General features: G+C 43.0%; 1 protein-coding gene across 1 annotated transcript in view; it reads left to right on the top strand.

Annotated features, from left to right (window-relative positions):
- LOC311146332 (netrin-G1-like) overlaps positions 1-25019 on the top strand; it is a gene marked incomplete at both ends in the record, with an annotated part of 183454 nt that overhangs the window by 155814 nt on the left and 2621 nt on the right. The window contains 2 exons of the mRNA XM_084182817.1: positions 20427-20453; positions 22056-22100. Of these exons, the coding sequence (XP_084038943.1) occupies positions 20427-20453; positions 22056-22100 (72 nt within the window). The remainder of the gene's footprint in view (positions 1-20426; positions 20454-22055; positions 22101-25019) is intronic.

Below are 25019 nucleotides of genomic sequence, written 5' to 3'. Positions count from 1 at the left end.
GCTAGGGATAGTAGTAGTGATAGGGACAGTAAGGGACAGTAGTAGTGATAGGGATAGTAGTAGTGATAGGGATAGTAGTAGGGATAGGGATAGTAGTAGGGTTAGGGATAGTAGTAGAGATAGTAGTAGGGATAGTAGTAGGGATAGTAGTAGGGATAGTAGTAGGGTTAGGGATAGTAGTAGGGATAGTAGTAGGGATAGTAGTAGTGATAGGGATAGTAGTAGGGATAGGGATAGTAGTAGGGTTAGGGATAGTAGTAGGGATAGTAGTAGTGATAGGGACAGTAGTAGGGACAGTAGTAGCGATAGGGATAGTAGTAGGGATAGGGATAGTAGTAGGGATAGTATTAGTGATAGGGACAGTAGTAGGGACAGTAGTAGTGATAGGGATAGTAGTAGGGATAGGGATAGTAGTAGGGATAGTAGTAGGGATAGTAGTAGGGTTAGGGATAAAAGTAGGGATAGTAGTAGGGATAGGGATAGTAGTAGGGATAGGGATAGCAGTAGTGATAGGGACAGTAGTAGGGATAGGGATAGTAGTATTGATAGGGTTAGTAGTAGGGATAGGTATAGTAGTAAGGTTAGGGATAGTAGTAGTGATAGGGACAGTAGTAGGGATAGGGATAGTAGTAGGGACAGTAGTAGTGATAGGGATAGTAGTAGGGTTAGGGATAGTAGTAGGGATAGTAGTAGGGATAGTAGTAGGGATAGGGACAGTAGTAGGGACAGTAGTAGTGATAGGGATAGTAGTAGTGATAGGGATAGTAGTAGGGTTAGGGATAGTAGTAGGGATAGTAGTAGGGATAGTAGTAGGGATAGGGACAGTAGTAGGGACAGTAGTAGTGATAGGGATAGTAGTAGTGATAGGGATAGTAGTAGGGATAGGGATAGTAGTAGGGATAGGGATAGTAGTAGTGATAGGGATAGTAGTAGTGATAGGGATAGTAGTAGGGATAGGGATAGTAGTAGGGATAGTAGTAGGGATAGGGATAGTAGTAGTGATAGGGACAGTAGTAGGGATAGGGATAGTAGTATTGATAGGGATAGTAGTAGGGATAGGGATAGTAGTAGGGTTAGGGATAGTAGTAGTGATAGGGACAGTTGTAGGGACAGTAGTAGTGATAGGGATAGTAGTAGGGATAGGGATAGTAGTAGGGATAGTATTAGTGATAGGGACAGTAGTAGGGACAGTAGTAGTGATAGGGATAGTAGTAGGGATAGGGATAGTAGTAGGGATAGTAGTAGGGATAGTAGTAGGGTTAGGGACAGTAGTAGGGACAGTAGTAGTGATAGGGATAGTAGTAGTGATAGGGATAGTAGTAGGGATAGGGATAGTAGTAGGGATAGGGATAGTAGTAGTGATAGGGATAGTAGTAGGGATAGGGATAGTAGTAGGGATAGGGATAGTAGTAGGGATAGTAGTAGGGATAGGGATAGTAGTAGGTATAGGGATAGTAGTAGGGATAGTAGTAGGGATAGTAGTAGGGATAGGGACAGTAGTAGGGACAGTAGTAGTGATAGGGATAGTAGTAGTGATAGGGATAGTAGTAGGGATAGGGATAGTAGTAGGGATAGGGATAGTAGTAGTGATAGGGACAGTAGTAGGGATAGGGATAGTAGTATTGATAGGGATAGTAGTAGGGATAGGGATAGTAGTAGGGTTAGGGATAGTAGTAGTGATAGGGACAGTTGTAGGGACAGTAGTAGTGATAGGGATAGTAGTAGGGATAGGGATAGTAGTAGGGATAGTATTAGTGATAGGGACAGTAGTAGGGACAGTAGTAGTGATAGGGATAGTAGTAGGGATAGGGATAGCAGTAGGGATAGTAGTAGGGATAGTAGTAGGGTTAGGGACAGTAGTAGGGACAGTAGTAGTGATAGGGATAGTAGTAGTGATAGGGATAGTAGTAGGGATAGGGATAGTAGTAGGGATAGGGATAGTAGTAGTGATAGGGATAGTAGTAGGGATAGGGATAGTAGTAGGGATAGGGATAGTAGTAGGGATAGTAGTAGGGATAGTAGTAGGGTTAGGGATAGTAGTAGGGTTAGGGATATTAGTAGGGATAGTAGTAGGGATAGGGATAGTAGTAGGTATAGGGATAGTAGTAGGGATAGTAGTAGGGATAGTAGTAGGGATAGGGACAGTAGTAGGGACAGTAGTAGTGATAGGGATAGTAGTAGTGATAGGGATAGTAGTAGGGATAGGGATAGTAGTAGGGATAGGGATAGTAGTAGTGATAGGGATAGTAGTAGTGATAGGGATAGTAGTAGGGATAGGGATATTAGTAGGGATAGTAGTAGGGATAGGGATAGTAGTAGTGATAGGGACAGTAGTAGGGATAGGGATAGTAGTATTGATAGGGATAGTAGTAGTGATAGGGATAGTAGTAGGGTTAGGGATAGTAGTAGGGATAGGGATAGTAGTAGTGATAGGGATAGTAGTAGGGATAGGGATAGTAGTAGGGATAGGGATAGTAGTAGGGATAGTAGTAGGGATAGTAGTAGGGTTAGGGATATTAGTAGGGATAGTAGTAGGGATAGGGATAGTAGTAGGGATAGGGATAGTAGTAGTGATAGGGACAGTAAGGGACAGTAGTAGTGATAGGGATAGTAGTAGTGATAGGGATAGTAGTAGGGATAGGGATAGTAGTAGGGTTAGGGATAGTAGTAGAGATAGTAGTAGGGATAGTAGTAGGGATAGTAGTAGGGATAGTAGTAGGGTTAGGGATAGTAGTAGGGATAGTAGTAGGGATAGTAGTAGTGATAGGGATAGTAGTAGGGATAGGGATAGTAGTAGGGTTAGGGATAGTAGTAGGGATAGTAGTAGTGATAGGGACAGTAGTAGGGACAGTAGTAGCGATAGGGATAGTAGTAGGGATAGGGATAGTAGTAGGGATAGTATTAGTGATAGGGACAGTAGTAGGGACAGTAGTAGTGATAGGGATAGTAGTAGGGATAGGGATAGTAGTAGGGATAGTAGTAGGGATAGTAGTAGGGTTAGGGATAAAAGTAGGGATAGTAGTAGGGATAGGGATAGTAGTAGGGATAGGGATAGCAGTAGTGATAGGGACAGTAGTAGGGATAGGGATAGTAGTATTGATAGGGTTAGTAGTAGGGATAGGTATAGTAGTAAGGTTAGGGATAGTAGTAGTGATAGGGACAGTAGTAGGGATAGGGATAGTAGTAGGGACAGTAGTAGTGATAGGGATAGTAGTAGGGTTAGGGATAGTAGTAGGGATAGTAGTAGGGATAGTAGTAGGGATAGGGACAGTAGTAGGGACAGTAGTAGTGATAGGGATAGTAGTAGTGATAGGGATAGTAGTAGGGTTAGGGATAGTAGTAGGGATAGTAGTAGGGATAGTAGTAGGGATAGGGACAGTAGTAGGGACAGTAGTAGTGATAGGGATAGTAGTAGTGATAGGGATAGTAGTAGGGATAGGGATAGTAGTAGGGATAGGGATAGTAGTAGTGATAGGGATAGTAGTAGTGATAGGGATAGTAGTAGGGATAGGGATAGTAGTAGGGATAGTAGTAGGGATAGGGATAGTAGTAGTGATAGGGACAGTAGTAGGGATAGGGATAGTAGTATTGATAGGGATAGTAGTAGGGATAGGGATAGTAGTAGGGTTAGGGATAGTAGTAGTGATAGGGACAGTTGTAGGGACAGTAGTAGTGATAGGGATAGTAGTAGGGATAGGGATAGTAGTAGGGATAGTATTAGTGATAGGGACAGTAGTAGGGACAGTAGTAGTGATAGGGATAGTAGTAGGGATAGGGATAGTAGTAGGGATAGTAGTAGGGATAGTAGTAGGGTTAGGGACAGTAGTAGGGACAGTAGTAGTGATAGGGATAGTAGTAGTGATAGGGATAGTAGTAGGGATAGGGATAGTAGTAGGGATAGGGATAGTAGTAGTGATAGGGATAGTAGTAGGGATAGGGATAGTAGTAGGGATAGGGATAGTAGTAGGGATAGGGATAGTAGTAGGGATAGTAGTAGGGATAGTAGTAGGGTTAGGGATATTAGTAGGGATAGTAGTAGGGATAGGGATAGTAGTAGGTATAGGGATAGTAGTAGGGATAGTAGTAGGGATAGTAGTAGGGATAGGGACAGTAGTAGGGACAGTAGTAGTGATAGGGATAGTAGTAGTGATAGGGATAGTAGTAGGGATAGGGATAGTAGTAGGGATAGGGATAGTAGTAGTGATAGGGACAGTAGTAGGGATAGGGATAGTAGTATTGATAGGGATAGTAGTAGGGATAGGGATAGTAGTAGGGTTAGGGATAGTAGTAGTGATAGGGACAGTTGTAGGGACAGTAGTAGTGATAGGGATAGTAGTAGGGATAGGGATAGTAGTAGGGATAGTATTAGTGATAGGGACAGTAGTAGGGACAGTAGTAGTGATAGGGATAGTAGTAGGGATAGGGATAGCAGTAGGGATAGTAGTAGGGATAGTAGTAGGGTTAGGGACAGTAGTAGGGACAGTAGTAGTGATAGGGATAGTAGTAGTGATAGGGATAGTAGTAGGGATAGGGATAGTAGTAGGGATAGGGATAGTAGTAGTGATAGGGATAGTAGTAGGGATAGGGATAGTAGTAGGGATAGGGATAGTAGTAGGGATAGTAGTAGGGATAGTAGTAGGGTTAGGGATAGTAGTAGGGTTAGGGATATTAGTAGGGATAGTAGTAGGGATAGGGATAGTAGTAGGTATAGGGATAGTAGTAGGGATAGTAGTAGGGATAGTAGTAGGGATAGGGACAGTAGTAGGGACAGTAGTAGTGATAGGGATAGTAGTAGTGATAGGGATAGTAGTAGGGATAGGGATAGCAGTAGGGATAGGGATAGTAGTAGTGATAGGGATAGTAGTAGTGATAGGGATAGTAGTAGGGATAGGGATATTAGTAGGGATAGTAGTAGGGATAGGGATAGTAGTAGTGATAGGGACAGTAGTAGGGATAGGGATAGTAGTATTGATAGGGATAGTAGTAGTGATAGGGATAGTAGTAGGGTTAGGGATAGTAGTAGGGATAGGGATAGTAGTAGTGATAGGGATAGTAGTAGGGATAGGGATAGTAGTAGGGATAGGGATAGTAGTAGGGATAGTAGTAGGGATAGTAGTAGGGTTAGGGATATTAGTAGGGATAGTAGTAGGGATAGGGATAGTAGTAGGGATAGGGATAGTAGTAGTGATAGGGACAGTAAGGGACAGTAGTAGTGATAGGGATAGTAGTAGTGATAGGGATAGTAGTAGGGATAGGGATAGTAGTAGGGTTAGGGATAGTAGTAGAGATAGTAGTAGGGATAGTAGTAGGGATAGTAGTAGGGATAGTAGTAGGGTTAGGGATAGTAGTAGGGATAGTAGTAGGGATAGTAGTAGTGATAGGGATAGTAGTAGGGATAGGGATAGTAGTAGGGTTAGGGATAGTAGTAGGGATAGTAGTAGTGATAGGGACAGTAGTAGGGACAGTAGTAGCGATAGGGATAGTAGTAGGGATAGGGATAGTAGTAGGGATAGTATTAGTGATAGGGACAGTAGTAGGGACAGTAGTAGTGATAGGGATAGTAGTAGGGATAGGGATAGTAGTAGGGATAGTAGTAGGGATAGTAGTAGGGTTAGGGATAAAAGTAGGGATAGTAGTAGGGATAGGGATAGTAGTAGGGATAGGGATAGCAGTAGTGATAGGGACAGTAGTAGGGATAGGGATAGTAGTATTGATAGGGTTAGTAGTAGGGATAGGTATAGTAGTAAGGTTAGGGATAGTAGTAGTGATAGGGACAGTAGTAGGGATAGGGATAGTAGTAGGGACAGTAGTAGTGATAGGGATAGTAGTAGGGTTAGGGATAGTAGTAGGGATAGTAGTAGGGATAGTAGTAGGGATAGGGACAGTAGTAGGGACAGTAGTAGTGATAGGGATAGTAGTAGTGATAGGGATAGTAGTAGGGTTAGGGATAGTAGTAGGGATAGTAGTAGGGATAGTAGTAGGGATAGGGACAGTAGTAGGGACAGTAGTAGTGATAGGGATAGTAGTAGTGATAGGGATAGTAGTAGGGATAGGGATAGTAGTAGTGATAGGGATAGTAGTAGTGATAGGGATAGTAGTAGGGATAGGGATAGTAGTAGGGATAGTAGTAGGGATAGGGATAGTAGTAGTGATAGGGACAGTAGTAGGGATAGGGATAGTAGTAGTGATAGGGACAGTAGTAGGGATAGGGATAGTAGTATTGATAGGGATAGTAGTAGGGATAGGGATAGTAGTAGGGTTAGGGATAGTAGTAGTGATAGGGACAGTTGTAGGGACAGTAGTAGTGATAGGGATAGTAGTAGGGATAGGGATAGTAGTAGGGATAGTATTAGTGATAGGGACAGTAGTAGGGACAGTAGTAGTGATAGGGATAGTAGTAGGGATAGGGATAGTAGTAGGGATAGTAGTAGGGATAGTAGTAGGGTTAGGGACAGTAGTAGGGACAGTAGTAGTGATAGGGATAGTAGTAGTGATAGGGATAGTAGTAGGGATAGGGATAGTAGTAGGGATAGGGATAGTAGTAGTGATAGGGATAGTAGTAGGGATAGGGATAGTAGTAGGGATAGGGATAGTAGTAGGGATAGTAGTAGGGATAGTAGTAGGGTTAGGGATATTAGTAGGGATAGTAGTAGGGATAGGGATAGTAGTAGGTATAGGGATAGTAGTAGGGATAGTAGTAGGGATAGTAGTAGGGATAGGGACAGTAGTAGGGACAGTAGTAGTGATAGGGATAGTAGTAGTGATAGGGATAGTAGTAGGGATAGGGATAGTAGTAGGGATAGGGATAGTAGTAGTGATAGGGACAGTAGTAGGGATAGGGATAGTAGTATTGATAGGGATAGTAGTAGGGATAGGGATAGTAGTAGGGTTAGGGATAGTAGTAGTGATAGGGACAGTTGTAGGGACAGTAGTAGTGATAGGGATAGTAGTAGGGATAGGGATAGTAGTAGGGATAGTATTAGTGATAGGGACAGTAGTAGGGACAGTAGTAGTGATAGGGATAGTAGTAGGGATAGGGATAGCAGTAGGGATAGTAGTAGGGATAGTAGTAGGGTTAGGGACAGTAGTAGGGACAGTAGTAGTGATAGGGATAGTAGTAGTGATAGGGATAGTAGTAGGGATAGGGATAGTAGTAGGGATAGGGATAGTAGTAGTGATAGGGATAGTAGTAGGGATAGGGATAGTAGTAGGGATAGGGATAGTAGTAGGGATAGTAGTAGGGATAGTAGTAGGGTTAGGGATAGTAGTAGGGTTAGGGATATTAGTAGGGATAGTAGTAGGGATAGGGATAGTAGTAGGTATAGGGATAGTAGTAGGGATAGTAGTAGGGATAGTAGTAGGGATAGGGACAGTAGTAGGGACAGTAGTAGTGATAGGGATAGTAGTAGTGATAGGGATAGTAGTAGGGATAGGGATAGTAGTAGGGATAGGGATAGTAGTAGTGATAGGGATAGTAGTAGTGATAGGGATAGTAGTAGGGATAGGGATATTAGTAGGGATAGTAGAAAGGATAGGGATAGTAGTAGTGATAGGGACAGTAGTAGGGATAGGGATAGTAGTATTGATAGGGATAGTAGTAGTGATAGGGATAGTAGTAGGGTTAGGGATAGTAGTAGGGATAGGGATAGTAGTAGTGATAGGGATAGTAGTAGGGATAGGGATAGTAGTAGGGATAGGGATAGTAGTAGGGATAGTAGTAGGGATAGTAGTAGGGTTAGGGATATTAGTAGGGATAGTAGTAGGGATAGGGATAGTAGTAGGGATAGGGATAGTAGTAGTGATAGGGACAGTAGTAGGGATAGGGATAGTAGTATTGATAGGGTTAGTAGTAGGGATAGGGATAGTAGTAAGGTTAGGGATAGTAGTAGTGATAGGGACAGTAGTAGGGATAGGGATAGTAGTAGGGACAGTAGTAGTGATAGGGATAGTAGTAGGGTTAGGGATAGTAGTAGGGATAGTAGTAGGGATAGTAGTAGGGATAGGGACAGTAGTAGGGACAGTAGTAGTGATAGGGATAGTAGTAGTGATAGGGATAGTAGTAGGGTTAGGGATAGTAGTAGGGATAGTAGTAGGGATAGTAGTAGGGATAGGGACAGTAGTAGGGACAGTAGTAGTGATAGGGATAGTAGTAGTGATAGGGATAGTAGTAGGGATAGGGATAGTAGTAGGGATAGGGATAGCAGTAGTGATAGGGATAGTAGTAGTGATAGGGATAGTAGTAGGGATAGGGATAGTAGTAGGGATAGTAGTAGGGATAGGGATAGTAGTAGTGATAGGGACAGTAGTAGGGATAGGGATAGTAGTATTGATAGGGATAGTAGTAGGGATAGGGATAGTAGTAGGGTTAGGGATAGTAGTAGTGATAGGGACAGTTGTAGGGACAGTAGTAGTGATAGGGATAGTAGTAGGGATAGGGATAGTAGTATTGATAGGGTTAGTAGTAGGGATAGGGATAGTAGTAAGGTTAGGGATAGTAGTAGTGATAGGGACAGTAGTAGGGATAGGGATAGTAGTAGGGACAGTAGTAGTGATAGGGATAGTAGTAGGGATAGGGATAGTAGTATTGATAGGGTTAGTAGTAGGGATAGGGATAGTAGTAAGGTTAGGGATAGTAGTAGTGATAGGGACAGTAGTAGGGATAGGGATAGTAGTAGGGACAGTAGTAGTGATAGGGATAGTAGTAGGGTTAGGGATAGTAGTAGGGATAGTAGTAGGGATAGTAGTAGGGATAGGGACAGTAGTAGGGACAGTAGTAGTGATAGGGATAGTAGTAGTGATAGGGATAGTAGTAGGGATAGGGATAGTAGTAGGGATAGGGATAGTAGTAGTGATAGGGATAGTAGTAGTGATAGGGATAGTAGTAGGGATAGGGATAGTAGTAGGGATAGTAGTAGGGATAGGGATAGTAGTAGTGATAGGGACAGTAGTAGGGATAGGGATAGTAGTATTGATAGGGATAGTAGTAGGGATAGGGATAGTAGTAGGGTTAGGGATAGTAGTAGTGATAGGGACAGTTGTAGGGACAGTAGTAGTGATAGGGATAGTAGTAGGGATAGGGATAGTAGTAGGGATAGTATTAGTGATAGGGACAGTAGTAGGGACAGTAGTAGTGATAGGGATAGTAGTAGGGATAGGGATAGTAGTAGGGATAGTAGTAGGGATAGTAGTAGGGTTAGGGACAGTAGTAGGGACAGTAGTAGTGATAGGGATAGTAGTAGTGATAGGGATAGTAGTAGGGATAGGGATAGTAGTAGGGATAGGGATAGTAGTAGTGATAGGGATAGTAGTAGGGATAGGGATAGTAGTAGGGATAGGGATAGTAGTAGGGATAGTAGTAGGGATAGTAGTAGGGTTAGGGATATTAGTAGGGATAGTAGTAGGGATAGGGATAGTAGTAGGTATAGGGATAGTAGTAGGGATAGTAGTAGGGATAGTAGTAGGGATAGGGACAGTAGTAGGGACAGTAGTAGTGATAGGGATAGTAGTAGTGATAGGGATAGTAGTAGGGATAGGGATAGTAGTAGGGATAGGGATAGTAGTAGTGATAGGGATAGTAGTAGGGATAGGGATAGTAGTAGGGATAGGGATAGTAGTAGGGATAGTAGTAGGGATAGGGATAGTAGTAGTGATAGGGACAGTAGTAGGGATAGGGATAGTAGTATTGATAGGGATAGTAGTAGGGATAGGGATAGTAGTAGGGTTAGGGATAGTAGTAGTGATAGGGACAGTTGTAGGGATAGGGATAGTAGTAGGGATAGGGATAGTAGTAGTGATAGGGATAGTATTAGAGATAGGGACAGTAGTAGGGATAGGGACAGTAGTAGTTATGGGGATAGTAGTAGGGATATGGATAGTAGTAGGGTTAGGGATAGTAGTAGTGATAGGGACAGTAGTAGGGACAGTAGTAGTGATAGGGATAGTAGTAGGGATAGTAGTAGGGATAGTAGTAGGGTTAGGGACAGTAGTAGGGACAGTAGTAGTGATAGGGATAGTAGTAGTGATAGGGATAGTTGTAGGGATAGGGATAGTATTAGGGTTAGGGATAGTAGTAGGGATAGTAGTAGGGATAGTAGTAGGGTTAGGGACAGTAGTAGGGACAGTAGTAGTGATAGGGATAGTAGTAGTGATAGGGATAGTGGTAGTGATAGGGACAGTAGTAGGGATAGGGACAGTAGTAGTGATGGGGATAGTAGTAGGGATATGGGTAGTAGTAGGGTTAGGGATAGTAGTAGTGATAGGGATAGTAGTAGGGATAGTAGTAGGGATAGTAGTAGGGTTAGGGATATTAGTAGGGATAGTAGTAGGGATAGGGATAGTAGTAGGGATAGGGATAGTAGTAGTGATAGGGACAGTAGTAGGGATAGGGATAGTAGTATTGATAGGGTTAGTAGTAGGGATAGGGATAGTAGTAAGGTTAGGGATAGTAGTAGTGATAGGGACAGTAGTAGGGATAGGGATAGTAGTAGGGACAGTAGTAGTTATGGGGATAGTAGTAGGGATATGGATAGTAGTAGGGTTAGGGATAGTAGTAGTGATAGGGACAGTAGTAGGGACAGTAGTAGTGATAGGGATAGTAGTAGTGATAGTAGTAGGGATAGTAGTAGGGTTAGGGACAGTAGTAGGGACAGTAGTAGTGATAGGGATAGTAGTAGTGATAGGGATAGTAGTAGGGATAGGGATAGTAGTAGGGTTAGGGATAGTAGTAGGGATAGTAGTAGGGATAGTAGTAGGGTTAGGGACAGTAGTAGGGACAGTAGTAGTGATAGGGATAGTGGTAGTGATAGGGACAGTAGTAGGGATAGGGACAGTAGTAGTGATGGGGATAGTAGTAAGGATATGGGTAGTAGTAGGGTTAGGGATAGGGATAGTAGTATTGATAGGGATAGTAGTAGGGATAGGGATAGTAGTAGGGTTAGGGATAGTAGTATTGATAGGGACAGTTGTAGGGATAGGGATAGTAGTAGGGATAGGGATAGTAGTAGTGATAGGGATAGTAGTAGAGATAGGGACAGTAGTAGGGATAGGGACAGTAGTAGTTATGGGGATAGTAGTAGGGATATGGATAGTAGTAGGGTTAGGGATAGTAGTAGTGATAGGGACAGGAGTAGGGACAGTAGTAGTGATAGGGATAGTAGTAGGGATAGTAGTAGGGTTAGGGACAGTAGTAGGGACAGTAGTAGTGATAGGGATAGTAGTAGTGATAGGGATAGTTGTAGGGATAGGGATAGTAGTAGGGTTAGGGATAGTAGTAGGGATAGTAGTAGGGATAGTAGTAGGGTTAGGGACAGTAGTAGGGACAGTAGTAGTGATAGGGATAGTAGTAGTGATAGGGATAGTGGTAGTGATAGGGACAGTAGTAGGGATAGGGACAGTAGTAGTGAGGGGGATAGTAGTAGGGATATGGGTAGTAGTAGGGTTAGGGATAGTAGTAGTGATAGGGATAGTAGTAGGGATAGTAGTAGGGATAGTAGTAGGGTTAGGGATATTAGTAGGGATAGTAGTAGGGTTAGCGATAGTAGTAGGGATAGGGATAGTAGTAGTGATAGGGACAGTAGTAGGGATAGGAATAGTAGTATTGATAGGGTTAGTAGTAGGGATAGGGATAGTAGTAAGGTTAGGGATAGTAGTAGTGATAGGGACAGTAGTAGGGCTAGGGATAGTAGTAGGGACAGTAGTAGTGATAGGGATAGTAGTAGGGTTAGGGATAGTAGTAGGGATAGTAGTAGGGATAGTAGTAGGGATAGGGACAGTAGTAGGGACAGTAGAAGTGATAGGGATAGTAGTAGTGATAGGGATAGTAGTAGGGATAGGGATAGTAGTAGGGATAGGGATAGTAGTAGTGATAGGGATAGTAGTAGTGATAGGGATAGTAGTAGTGATAGGGATAGTAGTAGGGATAGTAGTAGGGATAGGGATAGTAGTAGTGATAGGGACAGTAGTAGGGATAGGGATAGTAGTATTGATAGGGATAGTAGTAGGGATAGGGATAGTAGTAGGGTTAGGGATAGTAGTAGTGATAGGGACAGTAGTGGGGATAGGGATAGTAGTAGGGATAGGGATAGTAGTAGTGATAGGGATAGTAGTAGTGATAGGGACAGTAGTAGGGATAGGGACAGTAGTAGTTATGGGGATAGTAGTAGGGATATGGATAGTAGTAGGGTTAGGGATAGTAGTAGTGATAGGGACAGTAGTAGGGACAGTAGTAGTGATAGGGATAGTAGTAGGGATAGTAGTAGGGATAGTAGTAGGGTTAGGGACAGTAGTAGGGACAGTAGTAGTGATAGGGATAGTAGTAGTGATAGGGATAGTAGTAGGGATAGGGATAATAGTAGGGTTAGGGATAGTAGTAGGGATAGTAGTAGGGATAGTAGTAGGGTTAGGGACAGTAGTAGGGACAGTAGTAGTGATAGGGATAGTGGTAGTGATAGGGACAGTAGTAGGGATAGGGACAGTAGTAGTGATGGGGATAGTAGTAAGGATATGGGTAGTAGTAGGGTTAGGGATAGGGATAGTAGTATTGATAGGGACAGTTGTAGGGATAGGGATAGTAGTAGGGATAGGGATAGTAGTAGTGATAGGGATAGTAGTAGAGATAGGGACAGTAGTAGGGATAGGGACAGTAGTAGTTATGGGGATAGTAGTAGGGATATGGATAGTAGTAGGGTTAGGGATAGTAGTAGTGATAGGGACAGTAGTAGGGACAGTAGTAGTGATAGGGATAGTAGTAGGGATAGTAGTAGGGATAGTAGTAGGGTTAGGGACAGTAGTAGGGACAGTAGTAGTGATAGGGATAGTAGTAGTGATAGGGATAGTTGTAGGGATAGGGATAGTAGTAGGGTTAGGGATAGTAGTAGGGATAGTAGTAGGGATAGTAGTAGGGTTAGGGACAGTAGTAGGGACAGTAGTAGTGATAGGGATAGTAGTAGTGATAGGGATAGTGGTAGTGATAGGGACAGTAGTAGGGATAGGGACAGTAGTAGTGATGGGGATAGTAGTAGGGATATGGGTAGTAGTAGGGTTAGGGATAGTAGTAGTGATAGGGATAGTAGTAGGGATAGTAGTAGGGATAGTAGTAGGGTTAGGGATATTAGTAGGGATAGTAGTAGGGATAGGGATAGTAGTAGGGATAGGGATAGTAGTAGTGATAGGGACAGTAGTAGGGATAGGAATAGTAGTATTGATAGGGTTAGTAGTAGGGATAGGGATAGTAGTAAGGTTAGGGATAGTAGTAGTGATAGGGACAGTAGTAGGGATAGGGATAGTAGTAGGGACAGTAGTAGTGATAGGGATAGTAGTAGGGTTAGGGATAGTAGTAGGGATAGTAGTAGGGATAGTAGTAGGGATAGGGACAGTAGTAGGGACAGTAGAAGTGATAGGGATAGTAGTAGTGATAGGGATAGTAGTAGGGATAGGGATAGTAGTAGGGATAGGGATAGTAGTAGTGATAGGGATAGTAGTAGTGATAGGGATAGTAGTAGGGATAGGGATAGTAGTAGGGATAGTAGTAGGGATAGGGATAGTAGTAGTGATAGGGACAGTAGTAGGGATAGGGATAGTAGTATTGATAGGGATAGTAGTAGGGATAGGGATAGTAGTAGGGTTAGGGATAGTAGTAGTGATAGGGACAGTAGTGGGGATAGGGATAGTAGTAGGGATAGGGATAGTAGTAGTGATAGGGATAGTAGTAGTGATAGGGACAGTAGTAGGGATAGGGACAGTAGTAGTTATGGGGATAGTAGTAGGGATATGGATAGTAGTAGGGTTAGGGATAGTAGTAGTGATAGGGACAGTAGTAGGGACAGTAGTAGTGATAGGGATAGTAGTAGGGATAGTAGTAGGGATAGTAGTAGGGTTAGGGACAGTAGTAGGGACAGTAGTAGTGATAGGGATAGTAGTAGTGATAGGGATAGTAGTAGGGATAGGGATAGTAGTAGGGTTAGGGATAGTAGTAGGGATAGTAGTAGGGATAGTAGTAGGGTTAGGGACAGTAGTAGGGACAGTAGTAGTGATAGGGATAGTAGTAGTGATAGGGATAGTGGTAGTGATAGGGACAGTAGTAGGGATAGGGACAGTATTAGTGATGGGGATAGTAGTAAGGATATGGGTAGTAGTAGGGTTAGGGATAGTAGTAGTGATAGGGACATTAGTAGGGATAGGGATAGTAGTAGTGATAGGGATAGCAGTAGGGATAGGGATAGTAGTAGGGTTAGGGATAGTAGTAGGGATAGTAGTAGGAATAGTAGTAGGGATAGTAGTAGGGATAGTAGTAGTGATAGGGACTGTAGTAGTGATAGGGATAGTTGTAGTGATATGATAGTAGTAAGGATAGGGACAGTAGTAGGGACAATAGTAGTGATAGGGATAGCAGTAGTGATAGGGATAGTAGTAGGGATAGGGATAGTAGTAGGGTTAGGGATAGTAGTAGGGATAGTAGTAGGGATAGTAGTAGGGATAGTAGTAGGGTTAGGGATAGTAGTAGCGATAGTAGTAGGGATAGTAGTAGTGATATGGACAGTAGTAGGGACAGTAGTAGTGATAGGGATAGTAGTAGGGATAGGGATAGTAGTAGGGATAGTAGTAGGGATAGGGGTAGTAGTAGTGATAGGGACAGTAGTAGGGATAGGGATAGTAGTATTGATAGGGATAGTAGTAGGGATAGGGATAGTAGTAGGGTTAGGGATAGTAGTAGTGATAGGGACAGTAGTAGGGATAGGGATAGTAGTAGTGATAGGGGTAGTAGTAGGGATAGGGATAGTAGTAGGGTTAGGGATAGTAGTAGGGATAGTAGTAGGGATAGTAGTAGTGATAGGGATAGTAGTATTGATAGGGATAGTAGTAGGGATAGGGATAGTAGTAGGGTTAGGGATAGTAGTAGTGATAGGGACAGTAGTAGGGATAGGGATATTAGTAGTGATAGGGATAGTAGTAGGGATAGGGATAGTAGTAGGGTTAGGGATAGTAGTAGGGATAGTAGTAGGGACAGTAGTAGTGATATGGATAGTAGTAGGGATAGGGATAGTAGTAGGGTTAGGGATAGTAGTAGGGATAGTAGTAGGGATAGTAGTAGGGATAGTAGTATGGTTAGGGATAGTAGTAGGGACAGTTGTAGTGATAGGGATAGTAGTAGGGATAGGGATAGTAGTAGGGTTAGGGACAGTAGTAGGGATAGTAGTAGGGATAGTAGTAGGGTTAGGGATATTAGTAGGGATAGTAGTAGGGATAGTAGTAGGGATAGGGACAGTAGTAGGGGCAGTAGTAGTGATAGGGATAGTAGTAGTGATAGGGATAGTAGAAGGGATAGGGACAGTAGTAGGGATAGGGATAGTAGTAGGGATAGGGATAGTAGTAGTGATAGGGATAGTAGTAGTGATAGAGATAGTACTAGGGATAGTAGTAGGGTTAGGGATAGTAGTAGGGATAGTAGTAGGGATAGTAGTAGGGATAGTAGTATGGTTAGGGATAGTAGTAGGGACAGTAGTAGTGATAGGGATAGTAGTAGGGATAGGGATAGTAGTAGGGTTAGGGACAGTAGTAGTGATAGGGACAGTAGTAGGGATAGGGATAGTAGTAGTGATAGGGATAGTAGTAGGGTTAGGGATAGTAGTAGGGATAGTAGTAGGGACAGTAGTAGTGATAGGGATAGAAGTACGGATAGGGATAGTAGTAGTGATAGGGACAGTAGTAGGGACAGTAGTAGTGATAGGGATAGTAGTAGGGATAGGGATAGTAGTAGGGTTAGGGATAGTAGTAGGGATAGTAGTAGGGATAGTAGTAGGGATAGTAGTATGGTTAGGGATAGTAGTAGGGACAGTAGTAGTGATAGGGATAGTAGTAGGGATAGGGATAGTAGTAGGGTTAGGGACAGTAGTAGGGATAGTAGTAGGGATAGTAGTAGGGTTAGGGATATTAGTAGGGATAGTAGTAGGGATAGTAGTAGGGATAGGGACAGTAGTAGGGGCAGTAGTAGTGATAGGGATAGTAGTTGTGATAGGGATAGTAGAAGGGATAGGGACAGTAGTAGGGATAGGGATAGTAGTAGGGATAGGGATAGTAGTAGTGATAGGGATAGTAGTAGTGATAGAGATAGTAGTAGGGATAGTAGTAGGGTTAGGGATAGTAGTAGGGATAGTAGTAGGGATAGTAGTATGGTTAGGGATAGTAGTAGGGACAGTAGTAGTGATAGGGATAGTAGTAGGGATAGGGGTAGTAGTAGGGTTAGGGACAGTAGTAGGGATAGTAGTAGGGATAGTAGTAGGGTTAGGGATATTAGTAGGGATAGTAGTAGGGATAGTAGTAGGGATAGGGACAGTAGTAGGGGCAGTAGTAGTGATAGGGATAGTAGTAGTGATAGGGATAGTAGAAGGGATAGGGACAGTAGTAGGGATAGGGATAGTAGTAGGGATAGGGATAGTAGTAGTGATAGGGATAGTAGTAGTGATAGAGATAGTAGTAGGGATAGTAGTAGGGTTAGGGATAGTAGTAGGGATAGTATTAGTGATAGGGACAGTAGCAGGGACAGTAGTAGTGATAGGGATAGTCGTAGTGATAGGGATAGTAGCAGGGATAGGGATAGTAGTAGGGATAGTAGTAGGGATAGGGATAGTAGTAGTGATAGGGATAGTAGTAGGGATAGGGATAGTAGTATTGATAGGGATAGTAGTAGGGATAGGGATAGTAGTAGGGTTAGGGATAGTAGTAGGGATAGTAGTAGGGATAGTAGTAGGGATAGTAGTAGGGATAGTATTAGTGATAGGGACAGTAGTAGGGACAGTAGTAGTGATAGGGATAGTAGTAGGGATAGGGATAGTAGTAGGGTTACGGACAGTAGTAGGGACAGTAGTAGTGATAGGGATAGTAGTAGGGATAGGGATAGTAGTAGGGTTAGGGATAGTAGTAGGGATAGTAGTAGTTTTATGCATAGTCACTTTAACTCTACCCACATGTACATATTACCTCAACTACCTCAACTAGCCGGTGCCCCCGCACATTGACTATGCAACGGTACCCCCCTGTATATATAGCCTCCCTACTGTCACTTTATTTTACTGTATATATAGCCTCCCTACTGTCACTTTATTTTACTTCTGCTCTTTTTTTCTCAACACTTTTTTGTTGTTGTTTTATTCTTACTTTTTTGTTTAAAATAAATGCACTGTTGGTTAAGGGCTGTAAGTAAGCATTTCACTGTAATGTCTGCACCTGTTGTATTCGGCGCATGTGACCAATAAAATTTGATTTGATTTGATTTGATAGTAGTAGGGATAGGGATAGTAGTAGGGATAGTAGTAGGGATAGGGATAGTAGTAGGGATAGTAGTAGGGATAGGGATAGTAGTAGGGTTAGGGATAGTAGAAGGGACAGTAGTAGTGATAGGGATAGTAGTAGGGATAGTAGTAGGGATAGGGATAGTAGTAGGGATAGTAGTAGGGATAGGGATAGTAGTAGTGTTAGGGATAGTATTAGGGATAGTAGTAGGGATAGGGATAGTAGTAGGGATAGTAGTAGGGATAGGGATAGTAGTAGTGATAGGGATAGTAGTAGGGATAGGGATAGTAGTATTGATAGGGATAGTAGTAGGGATAGGGATAGTAGTAGGGTTAGGGATAGAAGTAGGGATAGTAGTAGGGATAGTAGTAGGGATAGTATTAGTGATAGGGACAGTAGTAGGGGCAGTAGTAGTGATAGGGATAGTAGTAGTGATAGGGATAGTAGAAGGGATAGGGACAGTAGTAGGGACAGGGATAGTAGTATGGATAGGGATAGTAGTAGTGATAGGGATAGTAGTAGTGATAGAGATAGTAGTAGGGATAGTAGTAGGGTTAGGGATAGTAGTAGGGATAGTATTAGTGATAGGGACAGTAGCAGGGACAGTAGTAGTGATAGGGATAGTCGTAGTGATAGGGATAGTAGCAGGGATAGGGATAGTAGTAGGGATAGTAGTAGGGATAGGGATAGTAGTAGTGATAGGGATAGTAGTAGGGATAGGGATAGTAGTATTGATAGGGATAGTAGTAGGGATAGGGATAGTAGTAGGGTTAGGGATAGTAGTAGGGATAGTAGTAGGGATAGTAGTAGGGATAGTAGTAGGGATAGTATTAGTGATAGGGACAGTAGTAGGGACAGTAGTAGTGATAGGGATAGTAGTAGGGATAGGGATAGTAGTAGGGTTAGGGACAGTAGTAGGGACAGTAGTAGTGATAGGGATAGTAGTAGGGATAGGGATAGTAGTAGGGTTAGGGATAGTAGTAGGGATAGTAGTAGTTTTATGCATAGTCACTTTAACTCTACCCACATGTACATATTACCTCAACTACCTCAACTAGCCGGTGCCCCCGCACATTGACTATGCAACGGTACCCCCCTGTATATATAGCCTCCCTACTGTCACTTTATTTTACTGTATATATAGCCTCCCTACTGTCACTTTATTTTACTTCTGCTCTTTTTTTCTCAACACTTTTTTGTTGTTGTTTTATTCTTACTTTTTTGTTTAAAATAAATGCACTGTTGGTTAAGGGCTGTAAGTAAGCATTTCACTTTAATGTCTGCACCTGTTGTATTCGGCGCATGTGACCAATAAAATTTGATTTGATTTGATTTGATAGTAGTAGGGATAGGGATAGTAGTAGGGATAGTAGTAGGGATAGGGATAGTAGAAGGGACAGTAGTAGTGATAGGGATAGTAGTAGGGATAGTAGTAGGGATAGGGATAGTAGTAGGGATAGTAGTAGGGATAGGGATAGTAGTAGTGTTAGGGATAGTATTAGGGATAGTAGTAGGGATAGGGATAGTAGTAGGGATAGTAGTAGGGATAGGGATAGTAGTAGTGATAGGGATAGTAGTAGGGATAGGGATAGTAGTATTGATAGGGATAGTAGTAGGGATAGGGATAGTAGTAGGGTTAGGAATAGAAGTAGGGATAGTAGTAGGGATAGTAGTAGGGATAGTATTAGTGATAGGGACAGTAGTAGGGACAGTAGTAGTGATAGGGATAGTAGTAGTGATAGGGATAGTAGTAGGGATAGGGATAGTAGTAGGGATAGTAGTAGTGATAGGGACAGTAGTAGGGACAGTAGTAGTGATAGGGATAGTAGTAGGGATAGGGATAGTAGTAGGGTTAGGGATAGTAGTAGGGATAGTAGTAGGGATAGTAGTAGGGTTAGGGATAGTAGTAGGGACAGTAGTAGGGATAGGGATAGTAGTAGGGTTAGGGACAGTAGTAGGGATAGTAATAGGGATAGTAGTAGGGTTAGGGATAGTAGTAGGGATAGTAGTAAGGATAGGGACAGTAGTAGGGGCAGTAGTAGTGATAGGGATAGTAGTAGTGATAGGGATAGTAGAAGGGATAGGGATAGTAGTAGGGATATGGATAGTAGTAGTGATAGGGATAGTAGTAGGGATAGGGATAGTAGTAGGGATAGGGATAGTAGTAGTGATATGGATAGTAGTAGGGATAGGGATAGTAGTAGAGATAGGGATAGTAGTAGTGATAGGGATAGTAGTAGTGATAGAGATAGTAGTAGGGCTACATTTTTACCAAACGTTAAAGCATTGTGTATGAAATCCTAGCTTAGAAATGCAAGATGAAATACATTTTTCTAACCCATTCCATAAGAACTCTTTTGGCAGAGTTTCGTTGTTGATTTTGGCAGAAGACTGCACTTTCCTGTCTCTGATTCTGTTGACACTTTGCCATTTGAAAGCCATGATTATAATCAGTGCTAGGCCCATCAACAAGGAAGACTTGGTGTTAGGCCCATCAACAAGGAAGACTTGAGTTAGGCCCATCAACAAGGATGACTTGGTGTTAGGCCCATCAACAAGGAAGACTTGGTGTTAGGCCCATCAACAAGGAAGACTTGGTGTTAGGCCCATCAACAAGGAAGACTTGGTGTTAGGCCCATCGGGAATGAGTACTTGGTGTTTGGCACATCGGGAATGAGTTCTTGGTGTTTGGCCCATCGGGAATGAGTTCTTGGTGTTTGGCCCATGCAGTGTAGCGTCCCTGATTCACTGTCTCTGTCTGCTGTTAATCAGTGTGCACTGTGGAGTGGCAAAAGCTGGAAATAGTCTCTGAAAAGAGATGGACAATCTTATGATAAAAGCCAATGGTTTGTGATTGATTAAAGCCAAACACGAAAGGAAGCTGTTGTAAGAGTTGCTCAAAAAAAACATTTCAATCTCTTTTTCTATCGTTTTCCATCTTTTTGTTTTTGTAAATACATTTTTGGTATGTTTGTGAAAGAATCTCTGAAGATAAACGTTTTGTTTGCTTTCTATTCCCACTACAATATATTTTAAGGGGTAAAGATAAAAGCCGTGGACGTTCTTTGATCATCTCTCTTTCTCTCTTTGTCTCCTCCCTTCTCTCTTTCTCTCCTCCCTTCCACTCTTTTTCTCCAAAGGTGTCCATAGCAGTCATGGACCAGTGCGTAAGTAAATCAAAATGTACCATGGACTAGATTCAATCAGCTCTGCCTGAAACCCGCGATAACGGACAACTGCATTGCAGTTTCATTGTTTTTATTTAGGTGATGTGTAGAGGTGTAATTGCATTGGAGCTGTCAAATCAGCAAACGGCTACCGGCGTTATGCCTACCGCGGTGATTTCCATTGGAGTCGCATTAGCAGTAATCCCATGTAGCCTTGTTGCAATGCTGGAACCCTGGAATGTGTGTTTTAATATACACCTCCATTAGGCTGATAGAAACCCTTTTTATTTAATATATTATTTCGTTGAATGATTTGAGGGTCTTTATGTCTGTTTTGCCTACACTGTATGTCTGTTTTGCCTACACTGTATGTCTGTTTTGCCTACACTGTATGTCTGTTTTGCCTACACTGTGTGTTTGTTTTGCCTACACTGTATGTCTGTTTTGCCTACACTGTATTTCTGTTTTGCCTACACTGTATGTCTGTTTTGCCTACACTGTATGTCTGTTTTGCCTACACTTTCTCCTTCTGGACTTCTTCCCGAGTGGGACGGTGTGTCTTTGTGAACAATGACCACAGGAGCAGCCGCTCTATTGCAGTCCCGCCTCCCTCATGCCAAAACACCAGCCATTGCGGATGGCAGCCATCGCGGGTTATCGCTTGATCTGATTGAATCTAGGCCTAAATTGGTCATTTTTCACCTCAGTCTTAAATCTTTCATGAAGACATTATATTTTGTCAACGCTCCGAGACGTTGATTCTAAGAATTATTGCTGTGTGGTTTTTTATCATGGGCCTCGGTGTTGCATCCCCAAACGGTGTAGGTTACACCTCGACGATGAACATCCTTTAGCTAGATCTGCTTTTTCAGCCGGTCAAAATGTCTTCTCACTCATGTTGCACGCAAGAAGTCATTAGTGCTTTGAGATCCAGCTCCCTAAAGTACACACCATTACCTATGTGACTCATACAGACGTAGGATCTTAATTTGATCACCGTGTTGCAGGAGAACCTTCCTGCAATGCAGGACATTTAACATTTGTAGTGTATTTGAAATTTCAAACTTGATTTTCCGTTATGAAAAATGTATCAACCCCTACAAAAATGTGCATTAATTATAATCCACATAATGATTCACATTTCCTGTTGCTTCAGGATTATTTTCCAGCTGTAACAAACTGGCTCAAATTAATATCCTACATCTGTAGATGGTATCACAATGGAAAATGACTCTAGAGTCTGGAGTATTTTGATGGAGATTACACACGCTGCTACTCAAGTGTCCCCTGACTCTATATACAAGTCACGCATGTACAGGCAGCATCATTAGAGCCTCATTTAAACCTTGCGCTAACACACGTCCTGTTTCCGGATAAAGTCCACATTCCTGATTCTGCCCACATTTTCAGACAGGTGTAGACGATTCAAAGACGCATTGGAAACAGAGATTTGTATAAATGTAAAGATGGGGAGAAGAGCAGGGAGAAGGACGCATGTTAGCGGCAGGTATAAACATCTATGTGCATTCAATTAATCCAGCGTGAACTATCTGATAGCATGAGGTAACTGTTACTTATATAACCTCTCCCATCTTTACACAGATCGAGCTAATGCTTCATCTCTGGGTGTTGCAAACCGTAATCAAGGTAGGCTAAAAATTGATGTTGATTTGATTCTTACTAAACAAAAAATTCAAGAATTGATATTGGCATGGTGTCCCTTACACACTGTGAACTTTAACTCTCTCTCACACACACGCACTCACACACGCACTCACACACGCACTCACACACGCACTCACACACACACACACACACAGTTACACACACTCCAGCCGTTCTAATCCAGACCTCTGATGAGTCCACATTCCCAGACATCCAATGATCACCTTCACCTCCCCACCGCTCTCTCTCCCTCTATCTATCTATCTATCTATCTATCTATCTATCTATCTATCTATCTATCTATCTATCTATCTATCTATCTATCTATCTATCTATCTATCTATCTATCTATCTATCTATCTATCTATCTATCTATCTATCTATCTATCTATCTATCTATCTATCTATCTATCTATCTATCTATCTATCTATCTATCTATCTATCTATCTATCTATCTATCTATCTATCTATCTATCTATCTATCTGTCTGTCTGTCTGTCTGTCTGTCTGTCTGTCTGTCTGTCTGTCTGTCTGTCTGTCTGTCTGTCTGTCTGTCTGTCTGTCTGTCTGTCTGTCTGTCTGTCTGTCTGTCTGTCTGTCTGTCTGTCTGTCTGTCTGTCTGTCTGTCTGTCTGTCTGTCTGTCTGTCTGTCTGTCTGTCTGTCTGTCTGTCTGTCTGTCTGTCTGTCTGTCTGTCTGTCTGTCTGTCTGTCTGTCTGTCTGTCTGTCTGTCTGTCTGTCTGTCACTCCCACTCTCACTTTCAATTAAATGAAATTCAATAAATGCTTTATTGGCATGAATGGGTGGTTGCCACTGTTCCCAAAGCAATGTACAGTGAGGGAAAAAAGTATTTGATCCCCTGCTGATTTTGTACGTTTGCCCACTGACAAAGACATGATCAGTCCATAATTTTAATGGTAGGTTTATTTGAACAGTGAGAGACAGAATAACAACAAAAAAATCTGATGCAGAACACACGCAGACCGACAAATGCTGCTGAAGTAAGTCGTTTCTTAGGACTACTAGGATACTGTGGCAATTTCATCCCTAATCTGGCAACCACATCCGAACCGTTGAGAAGACTCACTAAAAGCATCATGCAAATGGACATGGGGAGATGACCAAGAATCATCATTCAACACGCTGAAGAACTCACTGGACAGTTCACATAACATGGCCTACTTCAATCAAGATGCAGAGACACACGTGATTGTGGATGCTAGTCCAGTGGGGCTAGGGGCTATCTTGAGTCAGAAGCAAAAGATGGTTCACACAGGCCAGTGTACTACGCTAGCCGTGCTCTCACAGATGTAGATTGACGCTATTCTCAGACTGAAAGAGAGGCACTCGCCATAGTCTGGGCGTACGAGAAGTTTCATGTGTTTCTCTATGGCAAAAACGTTGTAATGGTAACTGACCATAAGCCATTAGAGACAATTTATTATCCAAAATCCAAACCACCAGCGAGGATCGAGATGGGAACTGAGAATTCAGATTCAAGGTTGTTTACAAGCATGGGCCTCAGAATGCAGCCGACTCACTGTCACGGTTGACTCCGAACCCTCCGGCGTCTCCACATCTACGGGGACGACCACATCTACTACGTAGCCAAACACGCAGTGCCGTGTGCATTCACCCCCCCCCCCCCCGAGAGAGAGCTGGAAGAAATGTCAGCCAAGGACCCAGTTCTAGCTGCTCTACGAACAAGCATCAGACAGGGTGACGTGCGACATACCGACGTGTTGAAGAAGAACTCTCTACGGTTGGACAGATAGTTCTACGAGGCATGCCACGAGCAGCTCAGAAACAGACGTTGATGTTAACACACAAAGGGCATCAGGCGATAGTAAAAACAAAAACAGAGATTGCGCACAAAAGCGTGGTGGCCAAACATTGATAAAGAGGTTGAACTGCTTGTGAAGTCCGTGTCCAGCGTGTCAAGTCAACGATCCCCACCCACAGTCTAGAACAGAGATACCAGCTGAACCCATGGCAGATCCTAGCCATTGACATGTTCGGGCCTTTTTCCAACGGGAGAACACCTCCTCGTAAACAACAACAGACTACTACTCAAAATGGGTTGATGTGAGTATCCTAAAACCGCATCACAACTGCCAATATAATCACAAGCCTGAGGGAGACGTTCGCAGTCCCATGGGTATCCTGAGTCCGTTGTGACGGATAATGGAGCTCGTCTCACCGCAAGTGATTGGACATTGCCGCATTACTCCATACTGGCCTCAGGCTAATGGCGAAGTTAAAAGACAGAATAGGATGCTCGTCAAAGCAATCCACTGCCCAATCAGAACAGGACGCTCGTCAAAGCAATCCATTGCCCAATCAGAACAGGACGCTCGTCAAAGCAATCCATTGCCCAATCAGAACAGGACGCTCGTCAAAGCAATCTGCACTGCCCAATCAGAACAGGATGCTCGTCAAAGCAATCCACTGCCCAATCAGAACAGGACGCTCGTCAAAGCAATCCCCTGCCCAATCAGAACAGGACGCTCGTCAAAGCAATCTGCACTGCCCAATCAGAACAGGACGCTCGTCAAAGCAATCTGCACTGCCCAATCAGAACAGGACGCTCGTCAAAGCAATCCACTGCTCAATCAGAAGGGAAGGATGGAGTACAGAACTCCAGACGTTTCTCATGGCCTACAGGAGTACGCCACACTCAGTCACAGACCGCAGTCCAGCTGAACTGTTGTTCAACCACCAAATCTAGAACCAAACTGCCAGAGCTGTCAGCCGACATGCAGCCAGGAGCTGAACCACAAGACAACGCTGTTCGGCTTGCTGATGCTGAAAGGAAGGAGAAGGGCGACAGATCTAGGAGAGCGTCTGAAAGCACAACGTCTGAGAAGATGAGGGATGCAGTGTATTAGCGACACCTAGTG

The sequence above is a fragment of the Coregonus lavaretus genome (genome assembly GCF_964263955.1).
Source record: "Coregonus lavaretus genome assembly, chromosome: 19".
Classification (NCBI taxonomy): Eukaryota; Metazoa; Chordata; class Actinopteri; order Salmoniformes; family Salmonidae; genus Coregonus; species Coregonus lavaretus.
The sequence above is the reverse complement of the archived record's forward strand: the minus strand, read 5'-3'. Positions and strand labels throughout refer to the sequence as shown.